Here is an 18,497-nt window from a genome sequence, read left to right on the forward strand (position 1 = left end):
ATGCCACTTAAAGTTGTCTCATTAATAAAATATCTTACAAATGTATACTCTGAAGTTTTATCTAAGAAGCTTTTGAGTTAAAAACTCTTCAGAGATATCTAGTTGAAAATGTTTTAGGGGAACTGAATTGAATTTTTAAATATCAAACCACTACTATTTTATATGTAAAGGAAAATCCATTTTGTCATAGGTTTCTATGATTTGTGATTTATTGACACTATGTATGTAGAGTTGTTTTTAAATGACTGGTATAAAGTATATAGAATTGCTATGGATACTATTAAAATAGTTGCATGATTTAACTAAAGCTATTTGCAAAATAGATACATTATGAGGAAATCATCTATTGTTGGCAAAAGAGATTGTTTTTCCCTTTAAAAAACTCATACTGATCGGCTACATTGCCTGGTGAAGACTTTTCATTTAAAAGATGCCAAGATCTTTTTCCATGATCTCACATTGCTGCCCATTTATTTTCACACACAGAGACTTATTCATGCTGGGGATCACAGTCAAGTTGTAGGCTAGCTTGATCTCAGCACCATGAAGCCATTCCCCCTCTTTCAGTCTTCCTTACACATTTGCTCCATGAATGCTTCAAATCTGGAAAAAAACATACTCATGGGCTGGAGAAACAAAGAAGCAGCAATTTCCTTGCCTTATTCCTTGGCTGTTGATGAAGAGAGCATGATGTGGTGATTGGAGCCAGACCTATCCCTGGCCATGGCACTGCAGCCAACCCAAACCTAATTAAGAAAGATCTTGAATAAACTTGGGTGAGAGCCAAAATCACTAGCTCCTTCAATCAATATTTTTGATATAAAAATTAGCATCTGGGTTGAATAAAAGGGAACACTGTTTCATGCCACAGCAAAACATTCCTTCTAGCTTCCATTCTGACCTCCTGATGCTGGATATTTTATTGATTTGTATCTGTGATAACTTTTGAGAGCATCTGAATTGCAACTGTCAGATTTACCTCTGATTTGGCCCAAGGGATGCAGTGACAATAAAAGTGACCAGCTCTACCTTAAATCCTGTCTTAGGTGTTGACCTTTTCCAAATGTATAAGCTGTTCTTACTTGTTCTCTTATTCCTGCTTGTATTACCCTGCTAAAAGATAAAGTTTAGCTGACTAACTTTTTAAAACATTTGATTTAATAAGGAAGAAAGTATTTTCAGCAAAAAGTAGCCCCCTGTCAGAGTCTTGGAAATCTTCTTTATATAATAATGCTAATCCCCTGACAATTTCAAACTGTTGTCTTCTAAGATGAGTCCATTACTAATCTCTGTGAGGGTCCCCAGAAGATAATATGTTAGGGTTTTTAGTACAGTGCTTGGCACATGATGTGTCCAAAAAATAATTGATTTATCATCTTTTGAGACACTGCACATCTATCTTAAAAATAATCCCTAGTCTTGATTCAGGAAGTTTGCATGCAGGGTTGAGATAGAGAAAGAAAAAGTTACCATTGATGCCTTTGTTACCCTGAAAGCTTGTCTTTTAATGCAGTTGAAACAAATTAAGGAACAAATCTCTACCTCTTAGTGAGACTCAGTGAAATATTTATTGATGAAATGTGATTTCTGGGGGCTTGCTTCAAAATAATCTGGTGGGTGGGGGAACTAGAATTGACAATGTTTGAAGCTAGGTGATAGGTACAAGGGGGCTCATTATTCTATTCTGTTCTATTGTATGTTTTGAATTTTCTATGATAAAACTTTTTTAAGTGGATGGATTAGAAATAATCTCAGCTCAAACTTGAGTTCCTTCTCAAGAACTGCCTGCCTTCAGCTAAATAGAATTGTTTTGGCAAAGATAACACCCTCCTCCCCAGCCTCTGACCTGGTAGCTTGTATCCAGTGACACTCTTTCGGTGGGGAGGAAAAGACTTGATTCTCTTGCCTTATTTTGAGACCACCCTAAAGGACCATCTTAATTACATAGCTGTACATGAGATCAACTGAGGCTTTTGCTATGATGACATCACAGTTCAATTTCTCCCTTTTCCAATCCTGTGCCCTTGCTCCAACCACAAAAATTCCACATTGTATGTGGCCTCAGTGATGTGCTGGTAGATGTTTACCAGCTGGTTCTCCAGATCCTTAATTTGTACTGTTTGCCAATTTCCATAGTGTAAATACTCCCCACATGGCGAATTTCAAGCTAACAGTGTGATGTCACAGAGTTGAGATGTGGAGTTGAGAACAGATGAGCACAACTGGTTCTTGTGACCTGTGCAAGCCAGCACTAGCCATCTTTGCAGTTTTCCTCAATGCAACTCTTAAATGCAAATTCCATCTCCATTTTTTTTTTTTAGGGTAACCCAAACTAAGTTAACACAAAACCATCAATTCTTTTTTATGTTGTCAATCTTGGTGATTTGTTTATTAAAAAAACTAACATTTCACAGGGAAAATGAAATGAAACTGGTACCTCAAATGTCTCAATGAAACACGCATGTACATGTGCACACACACACACACACACACACCACCACCACAACACTGTAAGACATTTCACAATAATTACCTAGAAATATTTAAAATACAGATGATTCCACCTAATTTCCTAAGCATTACATGACTTCATAGGGAATTCTGAAAGAACAAACTTCAAATATATTGTTCTTACCAAGACCAGGAAAAACTGCCAATGAATCACCAGATGAGTTCAAAATACAGTTGTTATTATTGCTATAAATCAAAGTATATATTTAAAAGAGTTAAGGTTTCCTCATCAGAACTTTTAAGTCAGACTAAGTCATTTTTCCTCTCTCTGAAGAAAAATACAGAGGAGCATTGTATGTTTCAAGAACTGTTAAGACTTTCAATCTATTTAACAGCTGTTGTTGGAATAAATAAATATCAGAAGTTGAAGATTTTTTAAGGATAAGAAGAAAATAAATAAGACACCACATTCAATAGAATAGGGACATCTTGTAGGAAATGATACAGAGGAAAACTAGAGAAGGGATAATTTTGTCCAAATGAAGGACAGATTATTTTTCAATACTGGATCCATTTTTGTAGAAAGAGAAAATGCCTGGAAAATGTGAACAAAATGTCCCATTGAGGAGAAAAAAAGTTGGAATAATTCACTTTACTTTAGTAGTATAAACATCCTTAAGTATCAACAGAGAATCAGAACCAAGTTCCTTGTTATGTATGAGAGCCAGCTGATACGTCAAAACAAAATCTCCAATAATGGCTCTTAAATTATGAAATGGATTAGAATCCCTTTGAAGGCAGGCTAAAATGTAGATTCCTGGGTAGCACAGCTTTTCTAATTCAGTGGAGGTCTGGCCCGGGATCCAGGGATTTGCATTTCAGCGAGCTTCCTAGTAAATTCTGAAGCCCATAGTCTTTGTCAAACCAAAACATGTTGAAAGGCAGTATAGCCAAACATCCAGTTTTGTGATATGATTACGGCTGTGTCTATGCCATTTCCCTATTATGCAAATGTATCCCCCTTACAAATACTCATCTGGATCCTTTACCTTCTGCTTCCTGAAGGCCATTTTTAGAACAACATCTTCCATCCATTAACCAGTCAGATTCTCATCTCTGTACCTTTATACTCTTGCTCTGGAAAGGAAGGAAAAAGTGTGTGTGTGTGTGTGTGTGTGTGTGTGCATGTGTGCGCACATGCCCACATGTGCAATGGGAAGGGTTGGGGATTCAGAATATTACAGTTCTGTTAGAAAATTCTCTCTCCCAACAGAACAAACCAAAGGGACATTTTTTGTCTCTGCTATAGTTATTGGCATTCAAAGTCTCTATTGAATTGAAATCATGGTTTTATTAACCTAGCAGTAGACTTTTTCTAATAAAAATAAAAAATGTTCATGTTCAGCCACCTAACCAACCTCAACCATATATGACATATCCTCATATAGTACCCAGTGCTGAGAGACCTGGGTCCCTCCTGCCATGCTCAGAAAGCATTCCACTTGGATTACAGTTCTCATGAGTGTATATTCAACAGACTTTCTGACTGATAGGTTGTTCATATTGTATTTGAGAATGTAACAAATTTCCCCAGGACTCTAGGATCTTGATGAAGAGAGGATAACCTGCCCTCTTGCTGCCTATGCTGTATGGGTAGTTTCCTATCAGGAGTCAGACTCAAGATTCCCCCCCCCAAATAATAATGGTAGACTTTCCTGTTCTCAAAGACACCCCTCCAGAGGCTTAAAACTCAAAGGTTGGGGGTGAAGGTGTGTATGAAGATCACAGATATCCATAACGGTAGGGGATTTTTTATTTTTTGCTGTACCTGGATGGCTCACTACCCTCCTGTTTGTTTTATAGGACTGAAGGCATTCATGCATTTTGGACAATTAACTAGGATCAAACTCACTTAAATACACATTTTCAAGAGAAAAGATCTGCATATCTTCCTTTTATTTGCACATTTATAGAACATATATTTTCTTTGCACAAGTAATGCTGTACCAGTTCATTGAGAAGAGTTGGAGTTTAGTTATCAAAACCAGTTATTGGATGGAGAAGCTTTTCAGAACCCACTTCTCCTCTTCCACTATGAATACTCCTTACAAATATTCATGAGGAACTTATGATCCACTTTCAAACTGTTACATCTACTGGGGGTTATAATTTCCCCATAAAAAGCTTTCCACACTTATCACCTTTATCCTTTAATAAGCTATAAGCTCAGGGCATATTGCTCCATCCAACACCGGTGCTTTGGATTGAATTTCTATCTCAATGCCCAGCATGAAAGTTTAGGTCCATCTGTGTCACACCAAGTCAAACCTCTCTTGAAGTGATTTGTTTATAGTGTTACTTGATGGAGTGGAATGTTCTGTAACTCATTTGAACTATTTCAGAAGCTTTGCTAAAAGGTCACCACTGCTCTTTAGAGTTTCCAAATCTGGGCACCATCTGGGAATTTGTTAAATAAAGATAAGGCTTTCCACTGGCTTTTTCCATACCAATTAGATCCCATTAGCAAAGGGGTACTATTCCAGAGAACTTTATTTTCACATTTAGAGAGAGAGAGAGACATACAGACAGAGAGACAAAGAGAGCTCAAGTAAATTACAGTGAATTGCCTGATAGTGGGCAAGTCTGCCTGAATGGGGGTGTCATTCTTGAAAGAGTTGAGTAGAATTTGCTTTTAAATGCCATTTTTGAATCAATACATTCTTCAAGTGTAGTCTTGGGGGTCAACTCTAAAGGAAATTGAATCTCACCATTTACCCAAAATTCAATAGGAAAACAACCACTCGTATCTTAAAGTAATAAAGGCTATGCCTGCTGAACATTCACTCCACATGGCACCAACAATATTCAAGTTGTTATAACTTTATAGTCTTAGTCTAGGTCTAAAATTGGTTTGTGCCTGCTTTCTGCACCCTTCCTTATGAAACAAAAGTCTTAAATTTTCCAAACCTCAACAACCCAGCTATAAAACTGTAGGAGACCAGCATGAAGAAAAAGAAAGTTTCCTTCAAAGAGTTCTCTAGGCACTGCTGGCTAGTTCTGCTCTCTCCCTCAAAATGTTAACTATGGCTTTTGACACTTGTCCTTGGAAAAAGTCCAGATGTGGCAAATGGTAGAAGCAACGTTTCTTTACCTTCCTGCCTGGATCTTCCCACGATGCGGCTGAGTGCTAGCTGGTACTTTCAGGGATGAAACAATGAGGTCAGCTACTGCTCACCACCCCTGCCCATGTCTGCAGACGAAAGAGGCAAACCCATAGTGAGGTCTACTGAATTAAAGATCAAAACCCTCTCATTTGTTTAGGACTCCTGAAAGAGTCTGGACCACAGAGGTTGCACAGTAATGACTTTAACACAGCCTCATTGCCATTAAAAATGTTCTAAGAAGTGTGGGTGCGCGCGCGCGTGAGCGTGTGTGTGTATTTGTAGCAGGATATCTGGGAGAGTAGAAAAGTAAAATCTGGAACCACGTTTTTGTCTCCACAGTCCCTAGTTGGAGATATTAAAAACACAAAGTCTCTCTCAGTTCACTGAAGCTGGTTTGGAAACCAAAATTATCCTTAAAAAGGGGGAGAAATCCATTTATATTCCTTTTGAGGCAAGGAGGGAGGGCTTTCTGGCAAAGTCTTTAGGTCCAATTCAGGACTAGGAAACTTAATCTTCAAGTTCAAAGCTTGTCTCATCATAGAGTTCAGGGCGTGCTGACTTCCTGTGCCGGGAATATTTCAGTTGCAGGAAATCACCCATCTCATCCAGGGCGTCCAGCACCTGCAAAGATATAGCTTTCCATCAGTTATCTTCAGACCCCTCGTGGCTCAGTGCTCTGCAGCCTCACAGACAGCCACAGTCTACTTCTGCCAGCTTCTTTAATTTTAAAGAAAAAATGGAAAATCCAAATCACTGAGGTGTGGTTGGTAAGCTGGCCCTAGAGGAATGTTACATGCTAATTCATTTTGTTTAATATTTGTATTCTTTAATAGTCTAACTCCACATTATGAATGTTTGATTTTTGGGGTGTGAGGAGCAGAATAGAAGCATTTGACCCATGCTTACTCTTTAAGGCTTTATTTTAAAGTCGAATGACTTATATAACCTTGTGGAAGAAAAAGATAAGGTTACAGGTCACATTCAGTCATGCCTTTATGACACAGAAAACCAGCCTGGCCAAGGACAAAACGGGGCATTGTGGCAGCTGATCAGCATCTTCCCCTCTCTCCCATGATTCCTACCCATGGGTCTCCTACCCCTGTTCTTTAAATGTTCTTTGCTATGTTCCACAGAATACTAGAATTTAAAATTACAAGGGACAGAGAGCTCATCTGTTTCAATTCTCTTAATTCAGGGAGGTAAATGCACCTTCAGTTTTACAAATAAAACTGAGATCCCAGAATATACAAAATGTAATTTTTACTTCTAGTAAAGTACTAATCCTATGGTATTGGGCATGCCTTTTTAAACTTTTTGGGCCTATTTTTCATAACCCGTCAAATAAGGAGGAAGACAATATAGGGTCTAGTGCTTTGAAAAAGATTAACATTGTTAACATTAGCATGAATGAATAGTGAAGTTTGTGGACTTCCCTCTTCGGAAGTTTTTCAAACTGACACCAATTAAGATATCTACTAACATGGGGAGAGTAGTTTATATTTGGGTAGTAGTATTATGGATGATTAAAATGTTGTTTTTACTTCAAAGTATTTTCTAAATTTTTGAATGAAACCTAAGCACTAAGAAAAAGTCAGGAAGATGGTATCTTAAATGACATCGGTCTGGGAGTTTCTATTGCTCTTTGGTGAAGGTGGGGGAATTGGAGTAGCTCAGTGGTTTTCAAAGTGGAGTACACTTGGAGGGATGCCAGACAATTCATGGAGGATGTGGGCAAAAAACATAGGGTTTCTATTTGTTTTCATCTCAATGTTTTTAATGTCTGTCTTTGTGTCTGTTATAAAATTGACGTAACACATTGGTAATGCATGTATAATTTGTAAGTGGGCTCATGTTGAAGCCCACTGATCAAAGACTACCCAGAACACACCTGTCTGCAAAGTTAGGTTTATCCAGCTGCTACAGCCTGGGAATGTACACTCCAGAAGAGCCATCTCAGTAGGGAGATGGGAAGGGTTACTTATCACACTTGGCCTTGTGGCCAAGACAATTCTAAGGAAGCAAGGACCAGCTCTGGTTGCATGCTGCCTGGATGCAGAAGTTCAGAACTTGGTTGCATGGAGAATTCTTACCTGGACATGGGGAGAATTAAAGCAAGGCTAGAGCTGCCGTTACTAAGGAACAGCCACCACTCGTGTAAGAAGAGGGAAATTTAAAGTCATTTGTGTTTGTCAAGCGGCCTCATCTCTGTCTTGTTCCAATAATGGCCATAGGATCGACTTGTGTAATATTATGTGTTTTCTGTGAGTGTTGCTTATGTTCAATTGCTACCTTACTGCCCTGGCTGTTCAATGGGTCATTTTCTACTTTCTTTTATGGGTATATCAAGGAATCTGCTCAAAATTTTTTATTAATATGGGTGCCTGATCTAGAAAGTTTAGAGGCATCTGTCAAGATGATGTCACAGTGCTCCCTTCAAGCCAGATATTCCAGGAATTAAGAACTTGGGGAGAGTTATAAGATCTGATGCCTACAGAAGCATGTGTTCATGAGCACCTCAGTGCTGATGGATCACAAAAAATACAAACCCACCCATGCTGTCCATCCTCTCCTGTCATCTCTGGGTTTTTTTTTCCCTGGCCATGTCCTCTTCTCCCCCATGCCTGCAGGTACCCTTTCTTCCCTCTCTTCCTCCCTAAATGTGTAAGCATGCTCAAGTCTTCCCCTTTTTCAATGGCTTTTTCTAAACCTATTTTTCTTGCTATTACAGTGAACATTTTGAAAATTTGCCTAACTGCTCTTACCACCAACCTATACCATTTAAAAGAATTTGTTAAAATTAATGTATTAGAAATATATACTCACCTGGACAACATAGGAAGGTATAAAGAACAATAACAGCAAAGTTCACTCATCATCTCAAAATCCAGGGTTGGCTCAGTTATTCATCTGGAATTCAATGTTTTTATTGTGTGCCTACTGTGTACTATACACTAATTTAAGCCCTAAAAATGTAATGGTGAAGCAGGAAGACATGGATGCTGTGTGTGTGCATGTGTGTGTGTAATTCGAGCTCAAAGTATCCTTTTCACTTTTTTAATTCTTTGTATTCTTATTTCTGTTACCTGAATTCCCCTAAAGCTGTCTGCTCTGAGGAATCTTAAGCTCCTACTAATTACTTAAGCTAATAAATAGTTTATTTCTCATCTCTCACCCCACTTGAACTTTTGCAATTTCATGGGGACATTTTGATCCTCTCCATCCTTGAAACTTTTCCCTTTATACTGTATTTACCACTTTACTGGCTCAAGTCTTTTCAGACTGTTCTACCTATGTCAAAAGCTGGTTTCTCACATGTGATTCCTAAATTCACCCTGGGATGTAGGTGCTCCATGGAGTCTGCCCTTCTCCTGTTCCTTTGCATTGGACAATTACATGTTCTCCTGTTGACCTTAAAGACCCGTCAATTTCTCAAAGTGTAGCAGCTCCAGCCTTGCATACTCTTCTAAACTCGAGAATCTGATTTTCTTTTCCAAAGATGGCCCATAGACACATAAACCCAACATGCTGAGAACTGAGTGCATTTTATTCCTCTGGTTTCAACTGATAAACTGCTTTCCTTATTGTATACCTTATTATACACAAATGTCTTAGCTTTAGCATCCTTTCATTACCAGGTCTAGAGACCTTGAATTATCTAGATTCCCTTTTCCCACATGTGCCCTGCATCCAATCATTTGCCAAATCTTGGCAGCTCCATGCATTTATAATATCTGCTCACAGATCCATCATTAACCTTGTCATCTCTTGATTTGTTCAGATAGCTCCATTTTAGGTCCTTTCTTCTTCTTCTTTCCTCTGGGATCCATTTCTCACATTTGGTTTGTAATGACATGATTATGTCATTCCCTTGGTCATAAAACTTGGATGATGTCCCACAGCCCTCATAGAAAAAGGCCTAGTTCAAAACCTGGGACACACACACACACACACACACACACACACACAATTAATTATAATCCCAAACAGAATAAATTAATCTTGGAAAATAAATTTAGAAAACTGTGGGAGCATAAAAGTGGGAATGAATTATTACATGTGAAGTTATTATATATATGTTCATTCATTATATGTAAATGAATTATATGAAGGTGGGACTGATTTATTATATATGAGTTTATTCATTATATGTAAATCAGTTATTAAATACAGAGGCAGGAATGAGTTATGTGTATTTGTGAAATATATATATATCACAATACATGTATATGTATATGTGTAATAGCATATGTAATATATAAATGTGTATATATAACTGATTTGGTTTTCTGTATATAACTCAACCCCAAACTGATTGAGATGGCTTAGTTCTCTGATATTACTCATTCACAAGATAGATTGAAGTCAAAGGACAATGAAATGTGGTTTTAAAATAATTCACACCTCATATAGGTCTGGTTGATATGATATATCTGTCTGTATTACTGGTTTTCAAGTGTATTTTAATATGATGGATCTGGTGGCTATGAAAAATGTCAGGACGCAGGCAACTAATGCTGCAATAACATGTTAGACTCACTTTTGCATTTAAGAACAAGTCAATAGTGCTACATTTGGCTGCTCAATCTTTTCTATGAAACCAAAGCATTGACTTGACTCAACTGTTCACTAAACTCATTTTCTTTTCTGTCCCTGAATTCATCACTTGTTGGACATCGTTGGCATACCCATGTTTTTAATCAGTGAGTTTTATTACTGTTTTCCTAAACTACCCAGAAGAGACCCAGGGAAACCCAAGCTAGTTCACTAAAAGAATGTGCTCAGAATCCGAGGAACCAGTACTGGAGGTCTTGTTGGCCTATGGTGGACTCACCGCGTCTAACATCTCCCGCGTGTGTGCGGCTGAAATGCAGATCCGGGCCCGAGCTTCTGCGAGGGGAGTGGCTGGAAATCCAACCACCACCACTCCGATTTTTCGGTTTAGTAGATGCCTTGCAAAAGCCCTAGGGGAAAGGTAAGAAGGAGGTTAACTGAGAGATTACAAAATGATCCTGCGAAAAAAGGGATATGGCTTATTGACTTTATCTTTTTTTGTAACAATAAATAGTAAAATGATTGAGGTTATTAAACTTATGTCAAATATAATTGACAAGGAAATGGGGTAGTCAGTCACTGACAGCACCCATAACTGAATGTGTATATTATGGGACCTGGCACTGTCGTTAGACAATTGTGAGTACCGAGTCTTTGACACTGAGCAGAAAATTCTGCTGTATGTGACCCTGGTTTAACAAGTCTGCACTGATGTAAAATCCTTTGTTTGCAAGGTTTCTAGGAAAAACCAAACAACTAACAATTATATAAAGAAAGAGTATATAAGCATCTTACTACGCAGATGGACAGTGACTGTGAAGGGGTATGTGGGGGGGACTTGGTGAAGGTGGGAACCTAGTAAACATAATGTTCTTTCTGTAATTGTAGATTAATGATACCAAAATAAAATAAATAAATAAATAAATAAACAAAAGAGTATATATATATATATATATATATATATATATATATAAAATGCAGACCCATATGTTTTAAAAGCTAAATACCAATGACGTAGCATGGAAATTTCAAGAAGTCTATACTTGGTCACTCTAATTTGAAGACCAGAATCAGAGGGTCTGCAGAAGCCAACCCCATGCGATATTTTCACTCTAGAGCCAAAGATTTTATATTCCTTCAAACCAGAGATAGGAAATAGCAAGGTTCTCCTTATTTTTTAACATGTGCATGAATACACCCAGGTATGTTCAGGGATAATACCCACTGGCTAGGTTAATGGGAATGGGGCAGGAAGATGGAAGGAAAGGTGCATGGCAGAGGCTGGCCAGTAGACGCAGCCTGCAGGTCATAAGTCATATGACTACAAAGCTCTTTGATGCAGGGTAAAACCTTTTTAAGTCATGATTCCTTCCCCTCACCTGCTTCTAGCCTCTTTCTTTCCCAGAGCTAATATCCATAGCAATTTGGAATATCAAGCTCTCAAAGTTTGTAAATTTCTTGTGCCCAGAACCAAGGTCAGATAAAAAAAGCACATGTCCCAAGTGAATCTTTCCCCTTTGTGCTCTGTTGCTTTCCGCAGGAAACCTGAATGATTGGGTGGCTCTGTCCACAGTGAGGCAAATATCTCAGATCTGTTCCTGGCATTCAGAGGTTGCTGGTGTCTTCTTGTAGGCTGGAAACTGATAGCACCACGGAAACCTTCCAGTCATAACTCAGGAAAAATTCTTAAACCAGATGTGGAGAGTAAGCCTGCCTGTTCATTCATTCCTCCTGCTGTTTAGCTGTCTGACTTTTGGACGCCTCATGCAGAATGCAGATAATTAAATGAAGCAATGGAGATTTCAGGATGTACTGAACACACAGCCCCTCTGGCCCCCTGGCTTGGGCAAGGCAAGATTCACCCCTTGATTTGGACTGGGAAGGTTACACGGAGATGAAGCTTTCTAAGTGAGAAAGCTTGAAAACAGAAGCTGTTCTTTCTTTTTCTTGATCACCCTCTGGAAGGCTGCCCAAGGAACTGCACAGGATGAGAGCTTGTACTTGTCTGAGAAACAAGTCAAGTGCTTTTATTACTAGAGAACAAACCACCTGACCCATGATCTCAGGCTAGTATTTGGGATTCCCAAAAGACCATTTTCATTGTCTGCATGTTTCTTTTTTTTGCCAGAGGAAGTGTGTTTTGCCAAAGAATGTAGAACAAAGCAAAGGACTGTTGATTCATTAGGCTAATCTGCGGCCTCCCTGGAGCCTAAAATTTACACTACTAGCCCTAGCCTCCTTCAGTTAATGTGCGCGATTGCCCCAGACATTTTATATAATGAACCTCTGATTTGTACTCCCCAAAGATTAGAGCTGGTGTAGGCTGAAAGAATCTAAACTATGTTAATAATAATAATAATAAAACATCAGTACTGCCTTGAATGCAGCATTTCTGCATCTTGTGTCCCACCATCCTCCAAGTGTATCATGAGACTCATGGAAGAAAATATAAACCTAGTACTAAAGAGTAAACACAATACATTATTGACTAAGTGACTCTTTTATGGGGAAAATCACATTATCCTGAACTCCATAGAAGATTCCAGTGGTAAAGTTGCAACAAAACTTCATTCAAAAGGATAACTGGCTGGAGATTATATTTTCATTCTGCAGCAGGTGGACATGTGGAGAAATCATGGTGCTTTTATTAAAATAAAAGGTTTTAGAATGAGAAAATGAAAGATGTGCTCCTAGGCTGGCTTATGTAATGAACTCCCTTGTCTCAAAAGCTTCTCTATGAATAAACCTTCCATTGAAGAAATATCAGAGAAGGTGACAAGGCCAGGTAGCAGGAAGCTCTTGTCAGTAATTCTTGCCAACAAGAGATGATACTATCTTTTGTAATTAACCTGTTCAAAAATTTTTCAGATAACCCGATTAGTTATTTTTTTCCCCATTTTAGTGACTGATGCCTTTTGATTCACCAAAGACGACATAAAAGAGAGCTAAACTTACACTCTCTATTGCTTTAATGTGATGTGCATTTTTTCCCTGTGGACTAAAGCTGGAGAGACTATTCTGTTCATTGAAAAGAACTTTGGTTTAGGAAGAAAATAGGGAACTAGCTTTGAAGAAAATATGAACTGGCTCTACTACCTACAACCTGAGTGATTCTTAGAAAGTAGTTTGGCTTTTGTGTGTCTTAGTGTCTCATCTGGAAACTAAATCTGAGCCTTCTACCCTTACTGGGTGATCACTGGGTCTAAGAGCCTTATGCAGCATGTAAGTAGCCTTCATCCATATTAGCTTCTCCTTAAAAAGCATCTTAAATTGGAAGGCACTAGATAGTTTGATATATCATCTAGTGTCCAACATAGCATAATTGATGCAGAGAATAGTAGGATCTTAATCTGTTATTTTTCTGGAAATTCTATTTTTATTAAGGTAACCAATGATTGCAATAGCTATTTTGGAGAGCCATGTAACCATGGTAGTTCAATCTTGCACTCAGTTGAAACTAATGATAATAATCATTGTAGTGGTAATAATAATGGCTACCACTGATTGCCTACAGTACATGAAGCACTATATTAAGAGCTTTATCTACATTATTGATACTCTGATAACAACAGCTAACACTGAGTAGCTCCTGTATAGGAGACAACATGCCAAATGCTGATAGACCTCATCTTGCTTAATCTTCACTATGACCTTGTGAAGTAGGTACTCTTATGTCTCATTTTAAAAATAAGGAAACCGGATATTCAGAAGGTTGGGTAACTTCCTAGCTGAGAAGAGGCAGAGTCAAATTCTTTTGCTTTGCAAACATCTCACTGTGCCATATAATATAACTTTTACATGAATCTCCCTCTCTGTTCTACTTTCATTTTTCACATTAGCTGTTGTCCAGTCAGGACTCCTGGCATATAAAGAAGCAGGAAACTCCCTCTCTCTTTCTGTTATTGTACAGTTGAATTCTTGAATTTAAATGTTTTTTTTTTTAACTTTTCATGGGATCTTCTCATTGGATTGATTCATTTTCCTAACCAGTTGCGATTCTAATTCCAGTTTCCATCGTCCAAGTTGGAACTATCAAGTATACCCCCTACTGCCATGCTCTAGGGTTGTACACTTAATATTCTCAAAAAAATAAAACAAGTTTATTTTTGGTGTCTTCATTTGGGTTAATGATAAAAGTACTAAATAGACATGGGCTGAGTGTGAAATCTTTCTTTTAGAACACATCATTTCACTACCACTCTAAATAAAAGTTTTCTTTTGTGCTTTCCAAAATCAGATGGTAAAGAGGTTTGGATTATCTGCTACTCGGAGTCATTGTCAGTCCTCCCTGCCATTAGTACAGAGAGGTATCCAGTGGACATTTCTGTCACTCACTGTCTTCTTGGCCACTCCATGCACTGTTATCCTGACTTAGATTTGTGAACAAAGGGCTGACTGGTGGTAGTGGTATGGCACACTGGAGAACTCATGTGTGTGTTTCAGCTACTTGCTGTTTTGCTGTGGTGAAACAACACAAGCGTGTACTCCAAAGAATCAATCTTTTGGGAACAGATAACTCAGTCCTAGGCACCCTAAGTTCTCTACTAACAGCCCCAGGCCCTCTTTTTTATACTTCAAATACTCTGTCATCTTATTCAGACCATTAGTGAGTCAAACAGAAAGCTCCAACGATGGGGTTACACTGGAGGAGAATCAGGACCCTTAGCGTCTCATAAATATATGTTACTACTTTCCACCATGAGTGTGGTCAGACATACAAATAAACATTTTACATTTAGAAAGGATCGTAATGAACTTCCTTTCCATTACAGAGGTAATTAGTCTCCAGCAGGTTGGAGAATGGCTCATGTATAAAATTGTCTAGGCCACACTGAGAAAAAGTAATTTTATCTCTCTGGAGTTGTCACTAATGCTCAGTTTCAGAGCTGCCATCCATGGAAAACAACCCTAGATAGACTTTCAGGTGAGGCATTACAGTTTTGTGTCAAGAGCAGGAGCTTTGGAGTGAGCCTAGTTTTGGGTTTGCCTCTTGAATTTACTAGTGCTGGACTTGTGTGATGTTGGACAAGTTAACTGCTCTCAGCCTTAGGTTCCCTCATAATTGCAATGAGGCTCCATTTTCCAGGGATGTACATGACAGGTCAGTGGGAGAAATGGTAATGCTGTTTTCAAATGTTGGGAGAGATGGTCTTCAGAAGTTCCCCATGAGAATGATCTGGGGGTGGGGTGCAGGATCATCGTTAATGTACAATTGAGGCCTGTGGGAAGAAGGGACTCATCCAAATTCACAGAGCTTGAAAGTGGTGGGCCTTCTGCACACCTGGTTCCCTACCTGTAAGACCTGTGAAAACGCCCTGCTTGTGGGCTGGCAGGTAGATGCTTGGAAAATTTCTACAAGGGAATTCTGAACTTGGCACCCTGTTCCTGGTGCAAAATCAAAGCCTCTGCAGAAGGAGCCTCACAGAGTCAAAAGCACCATGTTGGTCAGATCACCTTGGGACTTAGGTGTTATTCTTGGATACTCACGCCACCTTAGCAGGCATGTAAAGGAGCACAGGAATTACAGGAGATTCCTCATTGCCGTAGATGATGAAGCCCATTTCGTTCAGTCTCTGTCTGAAGTATCTTGTGTTTTTTGCAAGTTGCTGTATTCTCTGCAATCCTGAAAAGAGACAGGCATGAAATCCATCAATTCCCACCAGGAAAAGGGAAGCAAAGGTCAAATTGACTAATCCAGTGTTCCTGAGTCTTTCTGCAGGCTTGTATCATTAGCTGGGAGGTGGTCAAAGTAGGCCGAGGATATATCCCCTGGTGAGTAGGTGTGCGTGCTGAGGCCTGACAACCCTGAGCCCCAGAAGGCAGGATATGGGGGGATGGTGCTGTGAAGTACTGCTAGCAACTAATGGTGGGCTAGGCTGCAGGGAAGTGGGGGTGGGGAGGGTGTCTAGCAAGAAAAAGATGAACTAGTCATTTATTAGGTATCTATTGCATACAAACTCTGTGCTAAGTGCTTTAAAAACATTAACTATGGAGAAAGGAGTGTGACAAGAAGTCACACACACACACACACACACACACACACACACAGCAGTTGCTGGTAGAGGCTTTTTAGCCAAGCTGAGCTGGCCCATTAAGTTGTCTCTCATCTAAGTCTCTCAACAAAGAACACTTCACCCACCTGAATTGGAAGGGGTAGCACGTCCCTGACCAAAAATAGGTCCAACTGAGTCTGGGATTGTTTTGTGAGGCATTTGGTAGTGGCAGAGTAATAGAGGGAAGGAAAGAGGAGCCCCTCACTTTCCCCAAGCAGAAAAATTGACAGTGTTGGCTCCAAACAGAAGGTCAGGCAAGGTACATGGATCCATGTCCAGAGTATTGGTGCTTCAGCTCAAAGGCTTATCCTCCATCCCTTGTGTGCGTCCCAAGGGGGAGGCCATACACATGAAGTGACAAAGGGAATTACAAAGCAGAAAGAGTCCTGACAACTGCCCCCTCCAGTCCTGCTTCTTAATCAAGTGAGTATACCAGTCCAAACCAGAGTATGTTTGCTCAATGAAGAAAATTGATGAGACTGGATATTTAAGTCCCCTAAAAATCAGCCAATGTTTGCATTTGCTGCAAGGTTGCTAATTCACAGGAATGTGCTGTTATAGCTGACTTCCATTCTGATTGGTCCAATGTTCATTCAAGCAGATCAGAGCCTTCCCTACCAGTTATTCAATATTTTGAACATCATTTCTGGATGTCCGTAACTCCTTGGATGGAAAATGGATAAAAATTTCAGTAAACATGTCAATCACTGTCCTCTTGCTCCTTCTTGGAGAAATGGCCCTAGATTGTGCTTTGAAAAAGCACTGAGCACTAGGCATCTCCTGCTCAGCATCTTTCCTCCAGGGAACTAAGATGTTCAGGTAGAGTTGGCTCTGCCATTCTTCTTTGCTACAAGCGTGGCATGTGACCAGGGCCTGGCCAATTGGAATATTCCATCTCCCCAAACACGATCTAGGCCTATCAAAATCTTTCAGATCTACTGGGGAAGAAGTGTAAGAACGAAGTCATCTTTCAGCTACGTCTTTGTCACCATACAGACGAAACCTGCTTGAGAATGATTTGACTTAGAAGAAAGCCAAAACACAAGGCAGTCGGAGTTCCTAATGGTGTCATTGGAACCCTTCAATCTAGCCATGCCTAAGTCAGTCTACCTTTGCACTGTCCCTGTTGTTGAACCAATATATTTCTTGTTTGAATTTCAGCTTCTTTGAGCTGAATTTCTACAACCTATAACCAAGTGTGCCCTGTGTCTTACCTCTAAAGAAAAAAAAATAACAACAACAATAATGGTAGCTCACAAAAATGTAGTGCCACTACTATTGTAAGCACTTGTCATTTGATAATTTATTTAGCCTTCAACTGTATTGAGGTAAATGCTGTGATCTCACGTTATCCAGGAGAAGGAGCCAAGTAACCTACCCAAGTTCAGAGTGGGGAGGTAGCAGAGCCAGAATTCGGACCCAGGTAATTGGGTTCTAGAATCTGTGCTGTGAACCACTTCATTATGGAATTTTCCTAACAGCAATAATGGATGGTATCTGGATAAATCCATCCAATGGATGTGTACAGAGATAATGGATGATGGTCATCTCTTTTCTACAAGCTCAATACAATTTACCTCTCCCAGGTGTTAGGATCATTGCTGTACCAAGTTTTTCGAGTAGAGGCATTTCAGAGATTGAGGGCTGAGCAAACTTTTGACAGCCTCACATTGTGTGGGAGTGGGTAGGGCATCTCGCACAGAGTCTGGGGCCTGCCACAGGGGAGGACTGGTGAACCCCATTTACTTTGAGTTGGGGGCCTGGAGGGCTACTCCTGAGAAGTAAGGGTGAACCAGAAGTAGGTGGGCCCCCAAAGGGTACTTTCTTTAGCCAATCATCTAACAGTTTTCACTATGCTCTATGTCTTCCCAAACTGCCTCAAGATCTTTGGAGAGTTTTTCTTTGCTCATCAGGCTGAAATCTACTTGACTTCTGTGACATCTTTAATGTGTTAACAATACATGCCAAGGAACAGAGATTTAGTTGAGTAGAACATCAATGAAGGGAGGATATTGAATGCTTCAATTGCCCCTGCTTGTTTTCTGTTGCTACTCTTCACCCAACCCCAGTTCTCAAGGAATATTCCTCTCCAACTCTGCCCACTCTCAGAAAGCAGGTTGTGATGGAGAAAGTATCTGGCTTATTGTACTTTCTCAGGAAAGTTGACCTTTCAACCCCACCATGCTGGATACAGCTATAGGATGCAGGTCATCCTTGACCCAGGTGTGGTCCATCTGGGTGCTGGTCAGGGAGCCATGAATTGGTTTATTATGGGAAC

At 39.6% G+C, this 18,497-nt stretch overlaps 1 protein-coding gene across 4 annotated transcripts in view; it reads right to left on the reverse strand.

Annotated features, from left to right (window-relative positions):
• Nucleotides 1-440: 440 nt before the first annotated feature.
• The window catches only part of SPTLC3 (serine palmitoyltransferase long chain base subunit 3), a 169,743-nt gene continuing 151,686 nt past the window's right edge, over nt 441-18,497 (reverse strand). For 3 of the 4 annotated variants that reach the window (XM_036892253.2, XM_057502722.1, XM_036892254.2), the window contains 3 exons: nt 15,654-15,789; nt 10,447-10,576; nt 4,393-6,236 (listed from right to left, as the gene is read on the reverse strand). In XM_036892253.2, the coding sequence (XP_036748148.2) occupies nt 6,123-6,236; nt 10,447-10,576; nt 15,654-15,789 (380 nt within the window). In that variant the 3' untranslated portion in view covers nt 4,393-6,122. Of the gene's footprint in view, nt 604-4,392; nt 6,237-10,446; nt 10,577-15,653; nt 15,790-18,497 lie in introns of those variants that run through there. The other variant, XM_057502720.1, reaches the window with a different exon arrangement.

Source organism: Manis pentadactyla, chromosome 5, assembly GCF_030020395.1.
Source record: "Manis pentadactyla isolate mManPen7 chromosome 5, mManPen7.hap1, whole genome shotgun sequence".
NCBI lineage: Eukaryota > Metazoa > Chordata > Mammalia > Pholidota > Manidae > Manis > Manis pentadactyla.